Genomic DNA, 18,306 nt, shown 5'->3' on the forward strand with positions numbered 1-18,306 from the left:
TATGCTGCAATGAGCTAAGCCATAACAAAATGCTTGTATTTTATCAAACTTAACCAGATCTCCGGCAGTTGCCTGCCATCCGCAAGATCGTCTAAAATGTGTTTAATGCAAACCAATAAGCTGAACTGATTCCCGGTAGTCGCATCACCCGCGAAATCAAAAGTAATAAATAAAGCAATTAAAGCCAAACTGATTTCCGGCAGTTGCATAAATCCGCAAAATCAACAACAGTAAATCAACCAATAGCAAAACTGACCTCCGGCCGTAGCTAAATTCGCGAGGTTGCCAAAACTACTACTGCATACAGGTTTCCGGACGAGGCTGTACCGCGAAACCAAAAGCGTTAAAATAAAAGGTTTACAAAGGAACTTGGAATTAAAGCAAATATAGCACAGTTAAATAAACAGCACATATTCCCCAGTTGTTGGCAAACTAAGCCAAAGCGCCTAAAATATGGTTCATCCCGTCAACGCAGAATACCATAGTTATAATAATGAGAATACATTTAACAAAGACCCCAAAGTAGCAAATTATAACAGCTGAATGAATATACCTGAGGACTATTGAGGTGTAAACAATGAAATACCGCCAAACGGTCATCACGATGACCGCCCCATAAAATAGCCTCAAGATTAATTCAGTTGGGTATAACTTTTATGGAAATAAAGTGCGAAGCGCATCATTAAAATTAGCAATCAAGAAATGACAAGCTGCGTTAGAAAGGTGGATGCCGTCGTGGATAAATAATTAACGATTCGACCACACTATTTGGGGGTGGTTAATCAAACCACCGGGCGAGGACCTAAACAAACCACCCACATTACGATTGATGGCCCGTCTCGCCCGCTCAACCTTGTTTTGTTTGACCGCCCCAGTATAGGCAACTCGTGGTAAAATTTCAGTCGGCGGCACGACTGATAAAATTATTAAAATGATTTTAACTATCATTATATTCAAACTGTGTAAGTTTATTGTGAATCTGTGGACTTGTGTTTTTTTGTCCTACAAAAAGTACTTTTTGTTGACCTCTTTTTGAGGGGTTGCACTTCTCGTCAATTCAGACCTGATACTTCACAGAGGCGATTTCCTCTATGCCCCTTGAAATGCTCCAGTTAAAGTTTTTACAATTTTCCCTTAGGGTGCCCTTTAACATGGAGAAAATGCCTTTTTGTCATTGCCCTTTCAAAAGCAAAGTGTACAGGCCTGTGAATAATTGCTGGTAGAATCTCTTATTTTTAGTGACTCAGCATTATATTTCAACTCAGTTGACTTTGAACCGATTTACAAGATAACTTTTATTTATAAGTAACTAGAGTACTCGAACTTCCCTATATATGGTTGAAAAAATTGATCTGTGTGCCCTGATGTTTACTATTCTTCTTTTTTTATTTTGGCAGTACTTAAACAGCGGCTACAGGATAATCTCAATATTTTAACTAATACCCTTTTTTGGCCAAACAGACATATCGTAGATACAGATTTAGCTTAAAATTTGCATTTTTTAATAAATAATTCAAGTCAAAAATGCACCTCTCTGCGCGGCTTTTTCAGCCGAGAGTCAAAAAAGGCTTATCTATTATAATGACCCCTTGACGTCAGTGGCGATTTTCCCCTTTATTGGGTTTGAACACAGTTCTCCAGCTTTGGCAAACTGAGGGCGCTATTTTTCATATCAAACAGCCCCCAATGAAATCACAATTCCTTTGTGGGGTACGAGACTCGTTATTTGTTTTCTCTGTTTCCCGTGAACTGCATCTATAACAAAAATGTAGCAACTATATATTAGTGAACATTCTGTAGCCGCTGTTTAAACAACCAACTCAAATAAGTAATACGTGTACATTCATTCATACTTGGTTATATGTTAAGGGTAAAGTGTACATTTGTAGACTCTCTATGAATTGATTGTACTGTGTGTACTTTACCGCTGACCCTTTTGCAGAGATGGCACTTAAACAAAATTTAAAAAAAAACTTTCATTTTTTCCAGGTCGTCCATTTATTACTAGACTGGAAAAACTTACAGCAACTTTTTTGTTGTCCGAGTGCGCGTGATTGTTAATTTTTGTAGCCAGAAAGCATGCTGCTGACGTTGTTTGAGCAGTATGGCAGCTCAAGCGGACGGTTTTGAAAACTGGTGCAATCTTCACATTGTTACTACAGTGATGTCTCTACTTTTGGCTGATGCAAAAATTCTGCGTTTGATAGCATATACAGACCCAAACTAATGACGTTTAACACCATTTTAAGTAAGGTTATATTCCCCCTTCTTTCATTATGGACTCTCTTTTGAAAAATGAGTGCATTACAAAACTGTATGTGACCATGGAGACCCTCCTTTAAGCTTTTCAAAATAGAATCCAATGAAACGTGATAGCTAACTATTATCTGTTGTTTTTGAACAGGGGAAAAATGTAGTAGTGTTTTACGGTTCGCAGACGGGCACCGCAGAAGAATTTGCAACGCGGTTATCAAAAGATTCCCAGCGTTACGGCATGAAGGGGATGATTGCCGATCCAGAGGAATGTGAAATGGTGAGTTTCATTTATGTATAATTGATGGTCCAACAACTTTAAAGAGCGCAGGCCTGGAATCACAAAAAGTCCACAAAGGGCCATGGCCTTTGATGCCCCTGGTCTTGGCCTACATGTAGGTGTCCCCTTCAAAAGTTTCCCAAATACTTAATAATAATATTATAATATCAAAGTCTTATATAGCGAACGTATCTACCAACAAGGTACTCAAGGCGCTTAGTGTCTACATTTATACAGAGAGATAGGTTGTTGAAGTGATGAATACTGAGACCCATTTATGAAGCATCTTATAAGGGTTTACAAGGTGCTACAACAGCGCATTCAGCAGCCACAGCCAGGAACACCGGGGCGAACCCCTTCTCTTATCGATAAGTGCACTGGGCTCCTTCAAGGCCGGCTTAAAGTCGATCGCGCGATGTAAATCTTGACGCATGATCGTAAAAAACACAGCCTCTTGGCTGACTGAAAACTGTGTTTTTGATGGTCGTGTGTTAAGATTTCCATGGTGTGACCATCGCACGACAAACTATAAACCGGCCTTCACATGCGTTACACAACATACATATGGGACCAACGGCTTTACGTCCCATCCGAAGGACAAAGCAAAGGTAAAGTGTCTTACTTAACGCCATTATACACTTTCGGCACAGAAAAAAAAAAAAAAAACGGTTCACAGATGTACAAATAACTTACAGGGTTTACAGAATGTAATGATGAAAAAACTGAAAGACTTGAAATATTATTCAATGAAATGCTTTACTTTTTGAGAAAACATTATTAATTAAAACAATTATCAACGGTTTTATTTTAAACACACGTCATGACACGGCGAAACGTGCGGAAACAAGTGTTGGTTTTCCTCGTTATTTTCTCCCGACTCCGATGACCGATTGAGCCTAAATTTTCACAGGTTTGTAATTTTTTTATATCAGTTGTGATACACAAAGTGTGGGCCTTTGGACAACACTGTTTACCGGAAGTGTCCAATGGCTTTAAGGACACAAGTGTCACGGCTGGGGGATAAAAACCCACACTCTGTCGATCAGGAGTTTGAATTAGTTGCTCTTAACAACCGCTTGGCCACAATACTTCCACAGCGTGGGTTTCCCTGGAATAATTCCCCTTGGGATTTCCTCCTACGTCTAAAAATAAAACTTCCTTCCTTGTCTTCTCTCATTTGGGTTCTTGGCTAGTACAGTGATTAAGTTCGCTTTCCTCATAGTACTTGGCTTCACGACCAGAATTTATAAATGAAATGACATGAACTGAATGAAAGACATTAGGAAACATGCTGGTTTTAGTCCTGATCATGCTGACGACACGTGTTGCTCAAATCAAAGTTGTTTGACCTGAGATGTTTTTTTAACCACACTATCATAGTTACGTATTTTTCAGACTATTCTTCTACCAGCATTTATCAAGAAACATGTACCAGTAACTATCGCGTTACAGTTCAGTTGTTTTTTGTGGGGGCATGTCTGTGCCTAGAATCAATTTTAATTGTTCCTGCATACTAATGTGTGATTTACACTGTACAGCGCAGATGAAGCAGATGTTAAAGTAGTTACAGGGATGTGATTTTTCCATTTTAAACCGGAAATCTTTTTTTTTTTAGTCCCCCCCCCCCCCAAAAAAAAAGCAAAAAAAAAAAAAAATACCAAAAAAAGAAGAAGATTTTATTAAAAAGATTTTCTCATTTTGTTAAATCATATTTTTAAAACTTAAATCAAATTCATAAGAAAGAGAAGACTAACCATATGGCACACCCAAGATTGCAGAATAGGGCTTTCAAAACGATAAGCTATGTAAGCAGGCTTCGTACCCGCACGCTTTCACTCTAGCAAGCTTTTACAATCTTAGGTAAAAAGCCTAAATCAGTTTAGTGTAGTCCTCACCTTAAAGTGGCTGTCTGGCCTTGTGATTCGAACAATTATTATTTTTGTTTTTTAAAGGGTCTCTGTAACTTTTGTAGGACAAAAAACACAATGTCCACAGATTTACACTAAACTTACACAGTTTGAAGATAATGATAGTAGAAAGCTTCCCTGAAAATATTACGTGTTGAGGTGCTGTAGTTTTTGGGAAATGAGTAAAACAATGTCATGAAAATAATTTTCGTCATGAGACGAAAATTATTATAATCATTTACAAACGTATTTTCATGACATTGTTTTGCTCATTCCTCAAAAACTACAGCACCTCAGTAAGTAATATTTGAAGGGAAGCTTTCCACTATCATTATCTTCAAACCCTGTAAGTTTAATGTAAATCTATGGACATTTTGAAAAGGTACCCAAATCCTTTAAGTGTAAATTTTCAAACACTGGTTAATTTAAAAAGCGACTCCTAAACATTTTTTCTCTCTTCTGTCTGTAGGAGGACCTGCCGAGGTTAAGTGAAATTGAAAACTCCATGGCTATTTTCTGTTTAGCCACGTACGGGGAAGGTGACCCCACCGACAACGCTCAAGAATTCTTTGACTGGCTACATGAGGGCTCGGTTGACATGAGTGGCCTCCGATACGCAGTAAGTACCAGTTAACCGGAAGTCGCAAGTTCCATTCAACCAGTTCAAAGTATAGAAAGGTTTGCGGTAACACCATGTAATGACTACATGTATCTCTAATGAGTTGGGATGGTTCTGAAAAGAACCAGTGGTTTCAACTCGACGTTTCGATCAGTATGCTCTGATCGTCTTCTTCTTTCTCCAGAAGACAATCAGAGCATACTGATCGAAACGTCGAGTTGAAACCAACGGTTCTTTTCAGAACCACCCCCAACTCATTAGAGATAGTCATTACATGGTGTTACCGCAAACCTTTCTATATCGTATTTCCACCATGCAAAGTTTCAAATCCTACAGTTCCAAGTAGCAGGCACAACCCTACCACATCAAATTGGGCCGTTGGTTTAGTGGTATCATTCTTAGCTTTCCACCACTAGGACCCTGGTTCAAAACTGGTCGGGGGCTCTACGTTGTTTGGGTTTTCAGTCCCTACCTGACTGCACATGGCTTTCCCCTGAAATAATTCTATGGGGTTTTCCTCCCACATACGAAACTGGAACTGTTTTTATCCATCCTGTTATTGACGCTGAAGGGAGTGGACACTATCGGTAGTTACTCAAAATAATTATTAAAGGGTATATGTACTTTTTCCTAACAAAAAACACAATGTCAACAGATATACATTAAACTTACACAAATTGAAGATTATGATAGTAGAAAGCTTCCCTTGAAATTTTACTTACTGAGGTGCTGAAGTTTTTGAGAAATGACTCAATGTCTCAGTTTTAGCATGTAAAAACGTATTAACCAGTTATGCTATAGTTTTGGTATAATATCATAACTGGTTAAGGGCATTTTACATGCTAAAATAGTTTTGGTCTCATGAGACCAAAACTATTTTGTGACTTGTTTTACTTATTTGTCAAAAACTACACAACCTTAGTTAGTAATATTTGAAGGGAAGCTTTCCACTATCATTATCTTCAAACCCTGTAAGTTTAATGTAAATCTGTGGACATTTTGAAAAAGTACCCGAATCCTTTAACATAAAAACTTACTTGGTAACAAGCAATTGGGAGAGGTTGGTAGTATTAAAACATTGTGAGAAATGGCTCCCTCTGAAGTGACATAGTTTTCAAGAAAGAAGAAATTTTCACCAAATTTGATTTTGAGACCTCAGATTTAGAATTTGAGGTCTTGAAATCAAGCATCTAAAAGCACACAACTTCGTGTGACAAGGGTGTTTTTTCTTTCATTATTATCTCGCAACTCCGACGACCAATACAGCTCAAATGTTCACAGGTTTGTTATTTTATGCATTACATTGAAATACAGTAAGTGAGAAGACTGGTCTTTGACAATTACCAATAGTGTCCAGGGTCTTTAAGCGGTTGGATGTGGCTGAAAAAATAAAACAAAATAAACTTCGTTCCTTGTCTTCTCTCCATGGAGTTCTTGCCTTGTACAGTGATTACGTTCGCTTTTCTGACAGTACTTGGCTTCACAACCAGAATAAATGAAAATAAATGAAATGAAACATCTAATTGGTAAGATGAATAAAAGACTCATTTGTGTTTGTTTTTTACAGGTATTTGGTTTGGGTAACAAGACCTATGAGCACTACAATGCCATGGGTACATACGTGGACACTCGACTAGAGGAGTTAGGGGGAGAGAGAATCTATGAGTGCGGACTCGGCGATGATGATGGAAAGTAAGGAGCATTCAAAGGGTTTTAAAGGGTTTTGGGTACTTTTTGTACGACACAAAACACAATGTCCAGAGATTTCTTCTCTAGTGCTGACCATACTGTACTCAAAAGCTCCTTGAATCTATAACTCAGGCCTGTGAAATCTCGATTTTTGTGAAATCCCAATTTTTTTGTTTCTTACCAATTCTGTAACGTTCCTTTAAAGCAGATATCAATTTTTTTATTGATCAGGCCAATTTGTATTGTTTTGTTTTTTTGAGTTTTTTCTATAAATGTTTTATGTTTTTGTGTGTATTTTTTTCATTTTTTTTTTGCTTTTTCCCCTTATATATAAGCTTTGCATGTCTTATATAAGATTGGCAACAATAATGTACAGCTATAAGAATGTGAGATAAGCCTAGTTCACGGATTAATGGGGTGCCCAAATTGGACTAGTGTAAATGCGTGAACCACACCTGATAACTTAAGTTGGGATCAAAAGGTGGACCTGTCATCATTTCAATGTAGCTCTTAAGAACCATTTCCCCGCTTAAAACTTGTTCATCAGTAGTGAATCTCACCCCTGAACTTTGTATAAATAATGCAAGCTAGATGAGGTGTTTTTACGAGCTTATTTTTTTATCCTGTCTTGCAGTATGGAAGAGGACTTTGTCACATGGAGAGAGCAGTTCTGGCCGGCAGTCTGCCAAAGATTTGGCGTTCAAGCCACCGGTGACGAATCAAGGTTTGTTTGTTGATTGTTTGTTTGTTTATTGTTTGTTTTGTTTTTTGTTAATTGCCATACATCGCAACTAGACAATCTGTCAATACAAGAATTTGGTACAAAATGGTGACCATGGAGGGAAAAATCCAAGGCTTATACAGGCCCTGGGGGTCGATTTCACGAAGCGTTAGGACTAGTCCTAACTTAGGACTAGTCCTAGGAAATATTTAAAACTTATGGCTTGTCCTAAGTTAGGATGAGTAACTCATCTTAACCTGAGATAAGACTAGTCTTAACTCTTTGTGAAATTCACCACTGGTCCCTTTAGTTTACCAGTAAAATAATAACAATGATACTTACTGAATGAGAATAAGTGTACATATAATGTATATATAGCAACCAATATTTTGTTCAGTGGAGAAAAATGTACAACTAGTTATTGCATGCAGTTTTTAAATTAGTATAGCAATTTCTACAGAATCAATTTGTAAAAACAAATGCAAGACAGTATTCTCCTGAACCTGTAATTTTTCCCCTCTTGTTGTCGAGGTTTTTAAGGAAATGACCTCTTCCCACCTTGGGACTGTTTTTTCCAGTCATTTTGATCACCACGATTTGTGGTTTGTCGGTTCTGAGGTTTTTGTTGGGCTCAGATTGTGGTTATGTGGCTGGGCTTGATGTATATTCTGGAAATAACACAATTATCCAGTTATCCGTTTTGAGAAAGTGTTTTTCAAGTTGGTTAAGGCCACTGATTAACCCTTCAGAGACCATGTATTTGTGTTGAATTAATACCATATGCCCCCAGACTTGTCTGGTATTGGTGTTTTACTGTTTGATTCTTTTATCGGGGGCACATCTCTTGTCTCTTATGTGTTTAACTTTTTTTACTTTCTTGGTTATTTACTGCAATTAGAAGATGTATTAAAAGTTGTTCAAATTTTTAATGTGTGTATTGGTTAGCCTTAATCTTGCTGTTTTGATGGTTACTGGCTTCTGTATTTTCTGTTTTGTTTAGAAAGTTATCTAAGCTTTATTAGCCTCTCGTTTGCTTTATTTGCAGTGCGATGCTGCAATCCTTAGTGCATGTATTGTTTTAATTTACTTGTTCAGGTTTTATTATCATCTTGTGTGATATTTGGTTTTGATTTGTGTAACTTCTCATCTAACCTTATAAGATTTTTGTCTTGTTTTTACACTCCGTTTTCTGTTTTGATGCACGGCTTTTCTTAATACTCTGTATTCAACTATTATAATATGTTAGTTACTGTTTATTTACAGGACCCCTAGTGTAGGGATAGCAGTTGTTGTAAAGCCCGGTTCGTACTTCATGCGAATGTTTTGTTGACGGCAAATTTTCTTGCGTCACAATTGGAAAAACAGCACACTGATTATTGCATCAACAAAATATAATTTTGTTGTGAAGAGCTACTTTTTGTGCATAAGCAGCTCTATGAAATTGCGCCCCTGAATGACATGGTCTATTTTAAAATTGTTTACAGTAAAGTAAGCCTTGAAAGGCTTAGCTAGCTAAATTACTGTTCCGAACGAAAGCCTGTTTCATTTGACATAAATTTATTGTGTAGATTAGAAAATGAAAGAAATTGACAACCTTGTACCCACGTTACATCCACAGTATCCGTCAGTACAGCCTCCAGTTACACGATGAGCTGCCTTCTGAGAAGGTGTTCTCCGGGGAAGTGGCTAGGCTAGGATCGTTCAGGACACAGAAACGGTGAGTGATAATAAACAATTAACAAAAAAAACTTTGTCATTTTTTAAGGTAGTCCTCATGCCCTTGAGCTCCTTTTGAATTGTTTATTCATAAATACCTCGGACAGTTTCGCTATTCCTATTGGTGGAGAGTGCGTCACGTGGGTGTGTATAAACCTTTGTTTATGACTGGTAAAAAGTGTTAATTCATGGGCGTGACACGTGACCTTGCACCGGTTCTTATAAGACAGTTTCTTCATTCCTATTGGTCGAGAGCAACGGCTGAAACAGTTGTGCCACATCACGCGATACGCGCGACGCGCACAGCATTCCCTTATAAGGAGTTGTTAACCCGGGGGCGGCGGAGGGCTTTACCATTTCATAGCTGGAGGGGTGTTGTGTTGAAAGAAGTCATTTAACAATTATAATTTTTGCATTTATTTTACTTTTTGACCAAAAAGTGATGATGTTTTTGACCGAAAAGGTATTTATGAATGCGAATCAAAGTGTGTTGAATCAGTTTTCAACGAGTGGTTTAAACCAGCCAAGGCCTGGTTCTTGATAATTAACCTCGACTTCGTCTCGGTAAAGTTATCAAGAACCAGGCTTCGTTTGGATTAAACCACTAGTTGAAAACCTCTTCACCACACATTGATTCCCTCAGTAAAGTGTCAAGTTTTTACGTTTTTAGTTATTTGATTACACATCCAACAGAATAATTAGCGCCAATAACAGGATGAATAGGAAGCAAGAAGAAATGTTCAGTTTTTGGTGTGGGAAGAAAACCTCAAAGGGGGAAAAACCTAAACCATCTGGTAGGGACTTAAACCTAATCCTTATGCAAGGCTCTGATAAAGACACTGGACACCTTTAGTAATTGTCAAAGACCAGTCTCCTCACTTGGTGTATCTCAACCTATGTATAAAATAACAAACCTGTGAAAATTTGACTTCAATTGGTCGTCGAAGTTGCGTGATAATAATGAAAGAAAAAACACCTTGTCACACGAAGTTGTGTGCTTCCAGATGCTTGATCTCGAGACTTCAAAATCTAATTCTGAGTTCTCGAAATCAAACTCGTGAAAAAATACTTCTTTCGCGAAAACTATGTAACTTCAGAGGGAGCCGTTTCTCACAATTTTTAATACTATCAACAGCTCCCCATTACTCATTGCCAAGGAAGGTTTTATGCTAATAATTATTTTGAGTAATTACCAATAGTGTCCACTGTAGTGTCCACTATTTGCGCTGTAAAGGAATAGGTCTCATACTTCAAAACGTAGCTCCACATACCTTGCAGGACAAAATACTGAGCACTTTGATACACCCCTAGGGGTGTGATAAAGCGCTATATTGACCCAATTCACTCAACGTCATCATCAGAATAATCTTTGATGCGCCATTTTGGTGGTCAATGTCACTGTGCGTTATTCAGTGCGCATTTTAGGTGACACGATGTTCATGCGTAAACCTATTGACCACCAAAATGGTGAGCAAGGCACAGTCATCGCGTGTGACGTGCATGCAAGGAGTCAATAAGAACCTTGTATTATTATTTGAACCGGGGTCCACAGAGGTGAAAGGTGGAAAGAAACCACTGAGCCATCCTGAACGCCTGTATCACATTTCATACCCTACATAGTAAAACAAAATATTGGTGTTTCTGATTTTAAAATCATTTGACAATTGATGTTTTGTCTTTTTCCAGTCCGTTCGATGCCAAGAATCCATACTTGTCGCCCGTCATCGTCAACAGGGAACTACACAAGGGAGGTGAAAGGTCATGCATGCACATCGAGTTTGACATCAGCGACTCCAAAATCAGGTCAGTAGTGCCACATGCGTGAACATTGCTCTAGCTTACGTACACTTGAAAAAGATGGCGGCACACAAAATGTCGACCTACGGTTTTCCCAATCTCATTAATGTTCATAAAAATGTTGGCATTATATATTGTACCAAACGTACAAATTAACGCATGCACCTCATGCACCAAATTGTAAGGCCCAACTTTTTCCCCCCTTTTTTCCCCCTTTGTAGATATGAGGCTGGCGACCACGTTGCTGTATTCCCAACTAACGATCCTGTCTTAGTGGACAGAATAGCAGAGCTGCTTGGTGGAAAAGATATGGATACAGTCATGAGTCTAAACAATGTAGATGGTAAGAAACAGCTTTACACTCTACTTGCTTGGAAGGTTTGGGTACTTTTTGGTACTTGGGTACGACACAATGCCCACAATGTCAACAGATTTACATTAAACTTACACAGTTTGAAGATAAAGATGGGTGAAAACTTCCCTTAAAAATATTACTTCCTGAGGTGCTGTAGTTTTTGAGAATTTGGAAACAATGTCTCAGAAACAATTTTCGTCTCAGAAATTAGTATATTTATGTTGTACGTGTATCATATGTATTTCTTTTAATGTGCATTGTCTTGTTATTGCTGCATTATTCAATCAAAATTGTGTTTTTAAGTTGTGTGTATGGATTTATCATTGTTTGGACAGTAAAGATTCAATTGAAAAGTCAAAAGTCTTTCTCATTAAAATTCTGAAATTACTTGGGTTTTTTTCCCTTGACAGAGGATGCCAGCAAGAAGCACCCGTTCCCCTGCCCCTGCACCTACCGCACTGCCCTCTCTCACTACCTAGACATCACTTCAATACCTCGTACCAACGTCATCAAAGACATCGCTGAGTACGCTACCGACCAGAAGGATAAGGACTTCCTCCTATTGTTGTCATCATCGACACCCGAAGGAAAGGTAAATCTGCGCAAAGCAAGAGCAGTTCCTGTTATTCCGTTTGTTGCTTATTTCTATTGTCATGATTGTTTTAAAAACTTGTATAAGTTGTCGTGTTTTACAGTTGGAATTACACCACTGACAAACAGGATACAGTAGTATTGAATTTATTTATGCTTTACATGTGTACCAATGTTCAAATTTCTTCTGTGTCTTTGCTTATTACTTTATGTCATTTATGATCGTTTTATGTAGTATTGAAAGCCTTTTCATGTTCATTGTAATGCACAGGCATGCAACTCTACCGCGTTTCCGCGGGATTCCGCATGCTATCATTGCACCTTAGAGCATACAACCTCATCATTTCTAGGGTACCATTGTGGGTATCATGTCCCGTGGCATTTCGGCTGCCTCGCTCCGCACTTGCGTTGAGCCTTTGAAGATTTTCCTTCTTTTTTTTTTTCAACGGGCAGTTGCATGCCTGAATGCATTTTCATTAGCATTTTGCATGTATGTATTTGTATTAGTTTTTGGTCATACTGTAAGCTTGTTGTCACCTTTAACGCTCTAAGGGTGGATATGTGCAAATCAGGGTTTTCACCCATGTGCATGCTGGTGGTTAGCATGCTTAGCGATACGTGCAACTTTTGGCCGTTACATTTCTTTTAAAGGGTATATTATGTACTTTTTCCTAACCAAAAAAACCAATGTCAACAGATTTACATTAAACTTACACAGTTTGAAGATTATGATAGTAGAAAGCGTCCCTTGAAATTTCACTTACTGAGGTGCTGTAATTTGTGAGAAATGAGTAAAACAAAGAATTTTTGTCTCAGTTTTAGCATGTAAAAAAACATATTGAAACGTATTGGTATAATATCATAACTGGTTAATGGGATTTTACTACTAAAATAATTTTTGTCTTTCTGAGACAAAATTATTTTGTGACATGTTTTACTCATTTCTCAAAAACTACACAACCTCAGTAATATTTGAAGGGAAGCTTTCCACTATCATTATCTTCGAACCCTGTAAGTTTAATGTAAATCTGTGGACATTTTGAAAAAGTACTTGAATCCTTTAAATAATAATAATTTCACAAAAAAACATCAAGTGAAATTTATATGGAATGCTCCAGATTGCATAGTAAGAATTATAAAACTTCATTTCAATTCAGCGAACTTTGGCCAAACCTCCAAATATTTTGGTCCACAATGCCCCACAGTTTTGCAAAAAACCTGGGGAGAACCCCTGCTCATTATAACTTCTGTATTTTTATTACCATTACAACTGTTTGTAATGTATTACTATTTGTATTACTTGTTCCTCATTTTGGGGTGGACACTAGAACTAGCGGAGGGTTTGTGACTAGGACATCTGGATTAACATGCTGGTGCTTCACCATAGAGCTATATATATTGACTAGAGCGCTAACTTGCTCTGCGTTTTGAAGCCACCCTGGGCGCAGACATGTTTGATGTGTTGTGCGTGACTACGGAACGATTTTAAGTTTAAGAGAACACACATTGCCGCGATTGTTTTTACATTCGGCGTGTGCGCTTACGTACGTGACTGCTCATTCGTCTACGCCGCGCTACGAAAACCGTAAGTTCGACTTGATTGATGTACTAAAAAAAGCATACGCGCAGTTTAAACATGACGCACGTGACGCTCGCAGTTTGTACGCTCATGAGCAGATTGTGCGTTCACATTTGCTGCATTGTTTGGTTCGATGACACATAGAAAAGAACAAACGCACTGTCATGCAAATAGCCGTACAATTGCCGTACAAAATTTCAAGCTTTTGTATTGGTTTGTACATAAACATGGATGCGCCCACACGGCTTCAAAACCTTATGCGTGTATAACGGGGTGTTAGCGCTCTAGTCAATATATATAGCTCTATGTGCTCCATCACGTTAGATTTCGAGCCCGTAAGTTTTCAATTTGTCCATGTTCACAGAGTTACTTTTTCTTCATTGTTCACCCCAAACATCAAATTAAAGTTAACCCAGTCTGTTTCTCGGCTGGACTATTACTTGTTCTTGTTTGTGATTATAGTTTGTAAAGCTGTTTGTGCTCTTATTTTCTGTTTCATTCTTTTGTAGATGGTAAATTTGCATCGGGGATAAAGAATATAAATTTTGGTTTTTACCCATATACACAAATGTGTTTTAGCACTGTATGCTCGGTACTTAATTCTTTATTGTATGTTAAATTCTTATCGTATTTTTGTTTAAGCTGTGACCAATCAGAGACCAGTGGACTCGGTTGATACAAGAAATAAAATAAATAAATATATAATTATTTTGCGTTGATTTTTTATTGTAGAAAGAGTACAGCGAGTGGGTGATCCAAGATCACCGTAGCATCGTAGCTATCCTAGAGGATCTTCCATCACTCAAACCTCCTCTAGATCATCTCTGTGAGCTCTTACCACGCCTGCATGCACGCTACTACTCCATCTCCTCATCACCCAAGGTAAGGCCCCACTGGAATATCAATAGCATTTTATCTTTGCATAAGGTCCTCTTATCAGCCAGTGCTAAATAGTAAAAAAATGTAACACATATTTTTTAGGATTTAAAGATTGTAAAAAATGCGTTGACGGTTACTTCTCTAAATCATTTTACGCCTTATTCGTTGCATTATTTCACCCAGCTTAGCAACAAATTAAAGACTATAGTTTGCACACTGAATGCGAGTTCTGAGTAGCAGTTGATTGTTTGAGTAATTTTTGTAGCAGTTTGCTCGACAAGAGAAATTGTTTATCACTCGACTCATTTTCCCAACTACTCAACAGGAATACCCAACGAGTATCCATATCACAGCAGTTCTCACCAAGTACTCAACGCGCATCGGTCGCCAGGTCAACGGCGTGGCCACCTCCTGGCTCAAGCTGAAGGTACCCAACGGCCCTCAGAGCACGCCGACCGTGCCCATCTACGTCAGAAAGTCACAGTTCCGTCTGCCGTTCAAGCTGGCTACCCCAGTGATCATGGTGGGGCCCGGGACCGGATTCGCCCCATTCCGTGGGTTTATCCAAGAGAGACATTTTGCCAAGAGTGAAGGTAGGGAAATGAAACCTGATTTGTTACGTCCTTGACCCTTAACCATTCACTTCAGTATAATCATAACAAAACAAAATTATTTCTTTTATAGCTCATTTTTGTTATCAATTTTGACATTAAAAGTGTGAACAGAAAAATAACTTGAAACAGAAAATGTAGTCTTATGTTAAGAAATTGGGATACTCTGTAATAACATACTACATTGGAAAATTTTATTTCCCCACGTGACATTTACTTTGACCTCTTTATTGGAAGTCAAACCTTGGTGATCCTATGGTTGCTGCTTCCCAGCTTGTATTGCAATCTTGGGTGTGATCATGGGCTACATGGCAGTTACAAGTTGCATGGCTTCTGACTGGCATCCCGAACGAAGATATTGACAAAATAGGGAGACCGCCAACAAAAGGCTAAGTAGCGCAATTGGTAGAGCAGCGGCACGTTAACCCAGAGGACATTGGTTGAAATCCCGCTCTTGTCAGTTTTTCTTTGTTCAACCCAAATCAATCCTATAGGTTGATACAATAATTTATGTGCAAAATGTATCAGTTCAGTCATTCCTACTTTTATATATCAAACCATAATGTTCTATTGTGTCACTTTGCTTGTGTTGTTGTTGTTGTTCTTATATTTATAATATTTGACTTGATGTTGTTTATCATATCTATTGCGTACTATGTTTGTAAAGCGCAATGATCATCTCTGGAATTGCGCTTTATCAGTTCTGTTATTATTATGATTTTATTTTGATTTTGTAATAATATGGTCTGAAACAAAATTGATGTGAGTTTTAATTGTTGAATTATTGTAATTTGACAGGTATAATATGTGTACCTTTGCTCACCTTTAGTTCAACTTTTGAAAACACAGCATCAACTGCGATTAGGCTAAATTCATTCCCTAGGGTTCTAACTGAATCGGAAGTTGTTTTTGTCTAAAATGGTTAATATTAGGCCTAATTAATATACTGGTTAACTTGTTAACTTTTCAGTTAATACTGGTAAACATGTTACCAGCAGCCGATTTCACGAAACGCTAGGATTAATCCTATCTCGAGTTAGGACGAGTAACCTAGGATGGGTTCAATGCGTCCTAGCGTCGTCGGATACGGAACTGAACTCGTCCTAAGTCCTAAGATTAATCCTAAGTTAGGAAGAGTTTGGTGAAATCGACGGCAGACTAGTTACTGAAAGTTCCAACTGTTCCAAAAGTAAGATTTGACCTATAAGAGAAGGCTATGATTTGTTTATATCTTAAACATTAACTTGTAACCGGACTAATTACCAAAGGCGCTTCCTGTAAATTAAGATTTGTATTGTTGAAGTAGAATAGGATATGTTTTTACTTAAATTGTTAATACTTGTTTACCTGTCTTATTACCAAAGGTGATTACTGTTAGTTGAAGTTAGGTATTTTTTTTTTTTTGTAAAACAGTTAATACTTGATTTAAACATCACTTTGTATTAGAAACAAAGTCTCAAATTGAAATGCATTCATTCTAGTAAAACAACTTGCTTCATTTACATTTGCACAGGAAAAGTTCTGGGGGAAACCATTTTGTTCTTCGGCTGTCGCAATCGCAACCACGACTACATCTACGAGAATGAGATCAACGGCTATCTGGAGGACAAGACGTTGGCAGCGGTCTTCACGGCCTTTTCCAGAGAGACCGGGGCTAAGGAGTACGTACAACATATCATGTCCAGGGAGAAGGAGAGAATATGGAAGCTGCTGGAAGAGGGCGGACATATATACGTGTGTGGGTGAGTAACTAATCCTGTTGGGGAGATATGTTGCCAAAACATTTTTGAGTGTCTGTTCGGAAGACTAAGAGAGGTTTGCGGTAACACCATGTGAATATCTCGTTTTAAGGTAGTGTTGGTTCTGAAAAGAACTGATGGTCAATGACTTTTCAATCAGTATGCTCTGATCGTCTTTCTCCAAGTGTGTTCGCAAACCTCTCTAAGCTATAATACTTCCACCATGCAAATCTTACCTGTTTGGAAAAGTCGTACCTGAAAGAATGTTAACAAATATACAAGTATTTATTTATATCTTGCACTTTTTGTAAATGTTTTTCTCTCTTTTTAAAGTATAAAGCTCCACCCCCCACAATTATTACTCTAGCCCAACCTGCCCCCTCCCCCAAAAAGTGATGTCATGATTAAGACCGCACTGATCAATACCTTGAATTGCACCGGTAATCTTTCCAGAACAGGAAATAATTTGAACTGACCTCAACTTTTACACGTTTTCTCTCTCGACAGAGACGCTCGCTACATGGCACCCGACGTTCAGAAGGTCATCCGAACGATAATCAGCGAGCAGGGTGGCAAGACCCAGCAAGAGGCTGACGACTACATCAAGAAGTTACAGTCCAAAGGACGGTACGCTTGTGACGTCTGGAGTTAAAAGAATAGACTCCTTTTTAGACCTTGAGAGTAGCTTGTTGTAATCGGTGCCGGCTCATACTTCCCACTAAAAACATGTTTCTTTTCTAGGGGGGTTGAAAAGTGGTAATGTTTTGACGCCATGTGTTGCCATTTCATTATGTGTTGACGTGGGCCTAGTGTTGATTTACTGGGAAGTGAGAGCCAATGTTTACCCCATTGTGGCGTGTCATGGCTGAGCAGGCTAGGTCACCGAACCCAAGCTCCATTCTTGTCAGTAGCAGAGTGTGGGCCCGATCCTCGGTCATGACACTTGTGCCCTTGAGCAAGGCACTTGACCATGATTGCTTCGTAACAAGTTGGGAAGGTACTGCATTCTGCTTAATCAGCCAGGCTTCTAGTGGATACATCTTTTCCGGACTGTGTGAAGGGGGTAACCCTGATTCAGCCTGCCAAGGTGTAGTCAGCAACGTGCCCCTGGTGACAGTTGATTGCGATTGATAGGGTTGATAGCACATATCAATTTATTCTAGTTCTCAGTTTGAAGTGGCCTCCCAGCCTTGTGATGTTAGGCGATCTCTCATGAAAAAATAACGCCGCGTTGGTAAGAATGGAAGAGTTGCTCGAGTTGTTTTAGGGGGAGAGATTGAGTACTGAACTAAAGTTTGGACAGCAATGTCGGTAAATCGAAGGGCTTGGTCGTGGAATGAACCAGTGATCCTGCAGCCGATTTCACGAAACGCTATGGATTAATCCTAACTCGAGTAAGAACGAGTAACCCGTCCTAACTTAGGATGGGTTCAATGCGTCATACGTCTTTGGATACGAAACTGAACCCGTCCCAAGTCCTAAGATTAATCCTTAGTTAGGAAGAGTTTGGTGAAATCGACGGCCGGACTTAACAAGTCTTTTCCAGGCCATCAAAGTGTCGTCTAGTTTG

The 18,306-nt window shown here is 38.6% G+C and overlaps 1 protein-coding gene across 1 annotated transcript in view; it reads left to right on the plus strand.

The window, feature by feature from the left end:
* LOC117290443 (NADPH--cytochrome P450 reductase-like) overlaps positions 1–18,154 on the plus strand; it is a 30,319-nt gene extending 12,165 nt beyond the window's left edge. Inside the window, exons 4-15 of the mRNA XM_033771855.1 lie at positions 2,405–2,533; positions 4,910–5,059; positions 6,627–6,751; positions 7,383–7,472; positions 9,088–9,186; positions 10,872–10,988; positions 11,204–11,325; positions 11,748–11,929; positions 14,240–14,389; positions 14,712–14,979; positions 16,511–16,739; positions 17,244–18,154. Coding sequence (XP_033627746.1) covers positions 2,405–2,533; positions 4,910–5,059; positions 6,627–6,751; positions 7,383–7,472; positions 9,088–9,186; positions 10,872–10,988; positions 11,204–11,325; positions 11,748–11,929; positions 14,240–14,389; positions 14,712–14,979; positions 16,511–16,739; positions 17,244–17,388 — 1,806 coding nt within the window. The 3' untranslated portion in view covers positions 17,389–18,154. The remainder of the gene's footprint in view (positions 1–2,404; positions 2,534–4,909; positions 5,060–6,626; positions 6,752–7,382; positions 7,473–9,087; positions 9,187–10,871; positions 10,989–11,203; positions 11,326–11,747; positions 11,930–14,239; positions 14,390–14,711; positions 14,980–16,510; positions 16,740–17,243) is intronic.
* The last annotated feature ends 152 nt before the right edge of the window (positions 18,155–18,306 follow it).

Source organism: Asterias rubens, chromosome 5 (genome assembly GCF_902459465.1).
Source record: "Asterias rubens chromosome 5, eAstRub1.3, whole genome shotgun sequence".
Classification (NCBI taxonomy): domain Eukaryota; kingdom Metazoa; phylum Echinodermata; class Asteroidea; order Forcipulatida; family Asteriidae; genus Asterias; species Asterias rubens.